At 41.3% G+C, this 8,806-nt stretch overlaps 1 protein-coding gene across 1 annotated transcript; it reads left to right on the top strand.

The window, feature by feature from the left end:
- Positions 1-701: 701 nt before the first annotated feature.
- Positions 702-8,410, top strand: LOC137901831 (inositol polyphosphate 5-phosphatase K-like). The gene is made up of 13 exons (XM_068745875.1): positions 702-763; positions 1,182-1,286; positions 1,361-1,469; positions 1,556-1,672; positions 2,163-2,338; positions 2,513-2,624; positions 2,753-2,862; positions 3,003-3,029; positions 3,494-3,707; positions 5,049-5,186; positions 5,263-5,346; positions 5,425-5,529; positions 5,619-8,410. Exons 1-13 carry the CDS (start codon positions 702-704, stop codon positions 5,736-5,738), a joined length of 1,479 nt encoding a protein of 492 aa, XP_068601976.1. The 3' UTR covers positions 5,739-8,410.
- Positions 8,411-8,806: the final 396 nt, after the last annotated feature.

Genomic DNA, 8,806 nt, shown 5'->3' with positions numbered 1-8,806 from the left:
GTAAAAATGGTCATTGATATAGTATAGTAATGATGACCCACTCTAACACCCCCAGTATGATAAAGTGTAGCTCAAGCTATTATTGCTCTTTTGTGAACGGATCTTTGTTGTAACGTGTAAAAGCTAAATTATTGGCTACAGCTTCAAGATGTCTTGACGCTCTAATTTTTGCGTGATCACACGTTACAACAAATGATTATTACGTCAGAGTAGCAAACAATTGAGAAAACAATAAATATATTGAACAATTCAATCTAACTATTCAGTGTTCAATGAAACAATCCATGCTTTTATTATGAAATAGCATAGCTTCCGGTGAGGGGCGGGGCAACAACAAGGCCAGTACCCGGAACTGCAGCGGTTGTTGTTGTTGTTGTTGTACTGTAGGTCTGTTCACAGGGAGAAAACAACGGAAGCGAGTCCTGCTCAAACGCACAAGGTATTACAGTGAAATATTCAAACCGCGTATATAAAAGGTTTTAATCCGTGGGTCAGATCACTGGTGAAAATCGATCCAAATAGCATCGGATTACAGAGACCGGCTCGGCGGAAGTTAGCTTAGCTCATCATATAGTTGGCAAAGAACAATGTCAAATGCGTTGCGCTGCCTTTTAGACTTTTACAAAGTTACTTTATTGACTAATGTTGTTACTAACGGTGTTCGTGTTTTTTTTTTTTTTGCGCTGCCAGAGGAGGAAATGATGGAGAATGAGGAGCGGTCAGAAGAGCCGAGGAGGGAGAACAACGATGGAGAACCCTTCAGGTTGAGCTGGGTTTGAGTAAAGGCAACACTTATTGGGTTTGAAACCAGAATTATAAGTTCGACATTGATATATATCAGCTGTTTGCAATATTATACAAGAACAGTTCACATGTTTACAACAGATTCCGATGTGTTCCTTAAATATGAGAGCGAAAGTGCTGCTGAACTCTGCTGCTAGCTTCTGCTGTTAGCTTCTGCTGCTAGCTTCTGCTGTTGTCTCAAAATGAATAACAACCCCTTGATGACTTGAAGACTTTCTTGAGACCCTTTAGCTGCTATGACCTGTTGCAAGTGTGATCTAACGCCAGACCAGCTGCCAGATGCGTTTCAGGAATGTTAATCCATTCCTTGTGGACAGAAAGCGGATATAGGGGCAAAGAAAAACCGTTTTTATATCTACCAATCTTTCATACCCCAGGATGCACATCGTGACGTGGAATGTTGCCACAGCTGATCCTCCAAAAGATGTAACCTCGCTTCTGTATCTAAACTCCCCAAAGGCTCCAGACCTCTACGTCATCGGGTAGGTGGTCGAGTCGAGGGCTGTTTCTAAAACTGGACATTGGGCAGAGCCATAACTCCAGCTGCGTGTCCCAGTTTGCAGGAGGTATCCTCGGGACCGTTGAGATTCCTGTCCGATGCTGTATTGGATGACCCATGGAGTCATCGGTTTTTGACCACTTTAGCCCCACGAAAATACATCAAGGTACAAATCAGATGAAAGCGATCAAACGCACACATTAGAGGCGACACACACGGTGTTGTGCTGTATTTTCTTTGTGTGCGTTTCAGGTGTCCTCCATTCGGATGCAGGGGCTGCTGCTGTTGGTCTTCTCTAAACTGGAACACGTCCCCTTTATCAGGGACATCCAGACCACATTCACACGCACAGGAGTTTTCCGTTACTGGGTGAGAAACACACATGCACACGCACACACACACACACACACACACACGCACACACACGCACCGTAAAGGGCAATTTTAAATTGCACACGCATGAGCATTAAGATAGAACTTTAATTTCACAATGGAAATAAAAATAAATAAATAAATTTGCTGTTTGAGACAGAAATGAGGGACGCTGTCCTGCAGCATCTGTTTGAGACAGAAATGAGGGACGCTGTCCTGCAGCATGTTTGAGACAGAAATGAGGGACGCTGTCCTGCAGCATCTGTTTGCTATTTAGACCAAAGACTCGGAGATATTTCATATAAGTGTCTGAGAACGGCGTTAACTTGTGGAGAAAAGGAATAATATGTCTCCTTTAAAGAAAAGTAGCATCAGTTGCTCACCACTCACACGATACTCAGATAGCTAAAACCCAAATGAACCATACGTCGTGGCTAAAGTGATAAATTTGTGCCTAATCTGTTTGGTGTCCCTTCCTGTCCCTCAGGGTAATAAAGGTGGCGTGTCCGTACGTCTGTCTTTCTATGGACACACACTCTGTTTCCTGAACTGCCACTTGGCTGCTCATATGCGTTACGCCACAGAGAGAGTGGAGGAGTTTGAGTACATCATGGACACCCAGTCCTTTCACAGCAACAAGGCTCCAAGGATCGTTGACCACAGGTGAGATGCGTTCTCGCCACATGACGCAAACCTGACAAATCGTAATGCGGAGCTCAAATCCTTATTAAAACAAATATATATATATATATATATAGTTTGTGTATTCACATTTGTTTATTATTTCTTTTATATCCATTAACCCTTTTCTCTTGCTCTCCGCTGTTAACCAACCAGACTGGTGGTCTGGTTCGGAGACCTCAACTTTCGAATTCAGGACCACGACAGTCATTTTGTACATTCTTGCATCAACAATCAAACTTACAACCTTCTGTGGAGCAAAGACCAGGTTTGAGATTTCATTATCCTCAGTTCATGTGTGCCTGTGAATGATGGGCAGATTAACAAGACAGTGATGTGTGTGTGTGTGTGTGTGTGTGTGTGTGTGTGGGTGTGTGTGTGTGCCGTCATTCTCAGTTGACCATGATGAAGAGGAAAGAACAGATGCTTCGGGAGTTTGAGGAAGGACCTCTGGAATTTCCACCCACGTACAAATTTGACGTAAACTCTGATCATTACGACACCAGGTAACGAGAAGAAGTAACGTACAAGAAATCATCAGCATAGTCAGTGCAGATGACGGCCGTGCGTTTAGATCACATTTTATTTACAGTACTTGCTTCTTAAATGTATTTTGTATTTGTTTTTTATATATACGTCTTCACAGGCATTATGGGACATGGTTTGATTTTCAGTTTATCTTCCTTAAAATGTCGTTGTCACTGTTTTACTCTGCCGGGTACCACTTCAAAATGTGAATTGAATTTGCTTTTTGCAAAAGGTAAACAAATTGCATCCTGTCCTATGCAGTTCAGTATTTAGTGCGTTACTCACAAGGCTTAATCAGATTACCCTCATCTGTAACACACTGCACATTTAACAAACATCTGTATTAGTCTTCCAGCTATCTTATAGTTGTTGTTTTTTAGGGACTATTGCAGATTCTAGTGCCTTGCAGAGTTTCTACCACTTTTTTAATTGTATGTTTTTTATGAATCAGGACTTTATAGATCTCACCTGTACAATCTGAGACGTGAACGATACCTTCATTTGATTCTTTTTGTCCCTACATTTTGAGAGTGCCTGAAAGGGTTGACTCCTTCTCAAAGCCCACCTCTCCACTCTCTGTCCATGCATCAACTGCAACCCGCGGTCCAGCACGAAGAAGCGTAAGCCTGCCTGGACAGACAGGATTCTGTGGCGGCTCCAGCCTGACGCACTGCTCCCCGGTGAGCAACACGAAACCAGGACGGGTCTGGAGGTGGAAGAGGACGAGGAACGCACTGTGACCATCAGGCAGGATGTGTACACCAGCAAAGAGGAGTACAGCATTAGTGACCACAAGCCTGTCGTGGGTGTCTTCACATTAGAGGTGAGAGGCTGGCAGCGCCCCGTCCTGACGCGACCATCTGCACGCCCTTACCTCATGTAGTCCGGCGGATTACAGCGTTGAACATTACAATATATGGCACAGAAAATATATGTCACCATACATTTTAGTCAAATGTTGTGCAGCCCCAGGTATGATAAATACTCTAGTAATTGTTTATATCTAATAACCGACCAATAATCAGTGAGGCTGAGCTGCTTTTCGATGAACAGCGCTGTTATTTGAAGAACACTTTGCAGTGCAGTTTAAAAACACACACACACACACACAAGGCTTGAGATGGACCGTGTGCATTACGTGATTTGTCCACCAGGGGACAGTAACATGTTTGTTTGCGCCACAGAGGTAATATTTATTATAACCAACTATTGAATGCAACTCGTTTAATTACTCTAAAATCTAATTTTATTAAATACATTCTATTTATTCAATTAATTTTAATTTATTGATGCAAAGTTTTTCAATTATAATATTTTTTAAATGCCTATTATCCAAGTATTATACATAACAGGAGTGGATTTTAAACTAGAATATATAGTAGAGCTCATTTCAAGCAGCCTCATCGGTAGCACGCCTAGCAGGGGCTAGCGTAGTACTGTCTCCCTTGTGGTGAGGAAGATGACTCTAGTGGTGAAGAAGAGGAAGAGGACTAAGATGACTCTAGTGGTGAAGAAGAGGAAGAGGACTAAGATGACTCTAGTGGTGAAGAAGAGGAAGAGGACTAAGATGACTCTAGTGGTGAAGAAGAGGCAGAGACAGACTCTGGGTGAACAAGAGATGCTTCCAGAAGACTGGAATACAACAGCTACTCATTATTACACGGATCTGATGACAGCTTGTACATTTACAGATATTTATATCATGAATGTGTGTTTTTACTTCATGGTTTATGGATTATTTTCTGAGAGATTGTACGGGAAGTTATTTCCTGGCTTTTTGTACAGAACTCTCCTAAAATATAATTAGTTTCCTTCCTGGGTTATCTCAGGAAGGAAACTAATCAGTACAGTGGATCCTCGGTTCTCGAACACACGAGAGGAGCCGAGGCGAACCGAAGACACGCCAACGGAGGCGGAGTCTAACCGGGCAGGCTCGGTTTGAACGACCTGCCATGGGGGGAAGACTGCTAATGTTACGCTTCGTGTTCTTTCATTATGCTTTTGTTTTTCGTGCTCTTTATACTTATGTGTTTTCTGTTGTTTAGATACATGTAGTTACATATTAATATAATTGTAGACATGTACATTTCTAATTTACATGCCATTTGTGTCAGAGTTCACCTCAAACGGTGATTTGTGACATCACGCCTGTCTGTTTTCCCAGCTGAGGAAGACGAGTGAGAGTCCTCTGGTGCGGCTGCAGGCAGACGGCGAGTGGAGCGCGGACGTCGATGCCGTGATCCTCTACAGCCCGCTGCAGCCGTTCCCGTCCAGCGCATGGGACTGGATCGGCCTTTACAAGGTACTTTTGGCCTACTGTGATTACTCTATTGTGATTATTTTAGTATGACAATCTTGAACGTGTTCCTTGACTCCAGGTTGGATTCAGCAGCGTGTCGGATTACATCACCTATATGTGGGTCAAAGATGATGAAGTGGCTTTCGATGGAGAAATCACACAGGTGGGATCAGTTATAATACGCCCGTTGACACGTATTATCTGGAGGAAAATACGTGAGATGAAATGTCTCTGTCTGCAGGTCTATGTTGCTAAAGAGGACGTCCCTGTGCAGGGAGGGGCGTTCCTCCTGTGCTACTACAGCAGTGTTCTACATTGCATCATTGGAATCAGTGAGCCATTCAGGGTGAGTAATAACAACAGCCTTTACACAGCATTATCAATATCCCCCCCCCCCCCCTTCATCCCAATTGCTGACGCCCCCTTTTGTTTTAGGTCAACGAATCAAAGGTAGCCATTAAAGAAGGCCTCCTGCCCGAGGAGACGGATGGACTTGACAGAACTGTAGAAAGTGAAGACTCACAGTTGTGGTATGATGTAGATGTGACTGTTTGAGCCTGGGTCGCGACCTTTTTAAATTGCTGTGCTTGGCTTATACTCGGCACGACGACTACATGACACTGAGACTGTTGGCGTCGCACACCTTCTGCTCGCTAGGCTAAAGTCTGCTCTGCACACGTTAACCAGATTTCAGTTTTTTCATTGAAATCATGGGAAGCAGAAACTATGAGCAGTTGTTTTACAACTCTAGTTATGGATGCCTTTGCACGTGAGACTTTTCTTTCTTGACATCTCAGTTCAGTTTCAGTTGGGTCTAATGAAAAGAGGTGGAAATGGTCTTGATCAAGCAGAACCATAGAGCCCAGTATATGAGAGAGTGTTTTAAAATAGGATTATATCCTATTATTGAATAATTGAATAATAAATGTGAGGTAAATGTTTAGAGGTACTGCTAAAACAGAGAGTGAATTATATTGTGTTGTCTGAACAGGTCTGCTGCTGTTTGTGATGACTAGATGAAGGGAATATTTCTGTTTGTTGTTTGTCTAAACTCCATGTTTACTGCTGAATTTGAAATGGTGAAAGTTTGACTTGTTTGGAATGCTGGAAACACCAAAGTGGAATGAATCGGCTACATTTCTCATAAGGGAACTGCAAAATGATAAAGTTCATCGACTGTTTTGTGTGTGCGACAGTATGATCACATCAGTTAGCGTAGCAAAATGAGCTATTTTGCAGTGGAAAAAGAACAGATAATAATAAATAGTTACTGCTAAGTTCAAAAGTGATGCTGGAGCTTACGCTGGAAACGCCTTCCTTCATCACATGAAGCCTTGTTGTGTCGGACATCGAGTGTGCGCCATCATTTAGAGACTAAACTCTAAAAAATTAAAATGTTGCTAGCACGTATGCTAATATGCTAATCGGAGCACATCCGAGGCATTTTTCATTCACATTTCTCATTGCATAGCGAAACACAGAAAACCATTCGCTGACGGAAAATACATAAAGGAGGCTCTCCTGTTGACTGCGGGAAGTTTTGTGTGTCCCCTACACAGCACCGATTTAACAATCAACTAAGGCACTTAGTAGTTCAGTGAACATGTTTAAATACTGCAAAATACTGCAAAAACAGATACTTTACAAATGATTGTATTAAAGTAAGGTAAGTGTTGGGACTCTGGGCTTGAGTATAATGTAAAATGGAACGCGTCATGGAAAAGGTTGCTGATCCCTGTTCTATTCTATCGCCTTTAAATCAGTTTTTTATTAGTTATTATAAATGTAGAGAACTATCAGTCCTCAATGCCTTGATGTCGTATTTACTATTCACAGAACTCACCTCAGTGGGGCGAATCTCCTGCTGAAATAAATATATTGTACAATAATGTTAAACATCACGATATTAACTTTGTATTGATGTTAATATTTTCGTGGTTTAAATGTTTTATTTTGTATAACTTGGACTTTTTATTGGAGCACATTACCTGTGCTCATTTTGTAGCATGTTGCGTCTTATATACACAAACACACATTGCCGTTTTTAAAGGGGACCCCAACTGTATCTAAAAATACAACCACATACCTCTACTATGTAAATACATTGAGATAAATAAACACAGATTTCTTATAAGTTATCAAATTCTTTTTTTTTAACAACATAAAATAACAATTATTTTTGTGTTTTCTGCTTGGATTGCTGTATTCCTCCTCTGCACACAAATGTACGCTCGGGTACCAATAAAGAAACTTTGACCTTGACATGGTGGCCGCCATGTTTTCGGTTGCACAATGCATTCTGGGTTGATGACGTCAAATGGTTGCAGCCGTAGCTACGCACAGCAAACATAACAAATGGACGCTTTTCCACCTTCGTGGTGCCCACAGGGCTTTACAGTTTGGCCTCCCATTCACACCCATTCACACCCATTCACACTCCACTGATCGCTGTTCCACCCTTTCTACCAACTGAGCCACAGCCACCCATACAACAACAACAACAAATCGAAACACTCGCTCTGTCGGCATGGTGACGCAGCTACCACAGCCCTCAATGCCCAACTCGAACCCAGAATGCATTGCAACGTAAACAACAATGGCGGCCTACATGCAAAATAAGTTTATCCACAAATATAACATGGAAATTATTTTTGACATTTGAATCTTATATTTATGTTACTGACAACAAAATTAATCATAAAGAGCTAACATGACATTATAGTCGGGATTCCCTTTAAAACTATTATTTAGCACTCTTTAATGCTAATTGTGATAAAGTGAAGGTTAAAATCCACCCGAGGACCTGTTGCACTATTTGTTGTTGTTTTATGTTTATTGCATGTTTATTCAGCAAGTTTTCTTGTTGCTTCTGGAGCGTGTTGAGGAAGAATTGAATATTTAGTTTTGAACAATATGGATTCAATAAGTGCCTTTGAAACGCTTTACACTTGCTGTACGTTGCTATCCTGCTCCATTTTGATACAGAGTGTTGTTACTGTAACTCTATTGCCTCATCTTGTTACCACTGATTTTGAATTGATTCCATTGAAACTCTTGGTCTAAACATTTTACTACTGAATAACATTGTTTGCTAGAATGAAACCACTCTGATGTTTTCTGCTGCTGATTATGAAACCAAATCATGATTATTCTGCAGGATACCAAAACATTCAAATAAGCCTGAGTTGTTTTTTGTGTGCTTTATTCATTAAATTGTATACATATTCTGTTGTCTGCCTCTGTTATTGTCTCCACCAAAGAGAACATTATGTCACAACATGTTTGCATGTGTGTATATATATATATACGTATATATATTAGTAATCGACCAATATGGTTGTTAGTAGTCAAGGTAGGCTGATAACTGATATTTAGAGCCGATATTCATTTCAGAATGAGAATCAGAATCAGTTTATTGCCATTGGCAATGAGGGATCACAGACGAGGCGAATGTTACGTCGGAGAACATCCGTCTGATTTTCAAAACAGTTTAGACGCTAATAATTGATACAATGGAAATTGTATTACCGTAATTAGTTATTCTTTCTGTGCTTAACATTTCAAGAGCTGCACTTCTCAGAAAGAGATGTGGACGGTTGTCTTTTATTAAGAGCTGCCCCGCC

Source organism: Brachionichthys hirsutus, chromosome 11, assembly GCF_040956055.1.
Source record: "Brachionichthys hirsutus isolate HB-005 chromosome 11, CSIRO-AGI_Bhir_v1, whole genome shotgun sequence".
NCBI classification, from domain to species: domain Eukaryota; kingdom Metazoa; phylum Chordata; class Actinopteri; order Lophiiformes; family Brachionichthyidae; genus Brachionichthys; species Brachionichthys hirsutus.
The sequence above is the reverse complement of the archived record's forward strand: the minus strand, read 5'-3'. Positions and strand labels throughout refer to the sequence as shown.

What these genes read in the sequence shown, in the direction of transcription:
- LOC137901831 (XM_068745875.1), top strand. Translation starts at nt 702, where the DNA reads ATGGAGAATGAGGAGCGGTCAGAAGAGCCGAGGAGGGAGAACAACGAT. An exon ending in TCTGATCATTACGACACCAG is followed by an intron (nt 2,863 to 3,002) that starts GTAACGAGAAGA and finishes ACGTCTTCACAG; the next exon opens with GCATTATGGGACATGGTTTG. An exon ending in TCGATGGAGAAATCACACAG is followed by an intron (nt 5,347 to 5,424) that starts GTGGGATCAGTT and finishes CTCTGTCTGCAG; the next exon opens with GTCTATGTTGCTAAAGAGGA.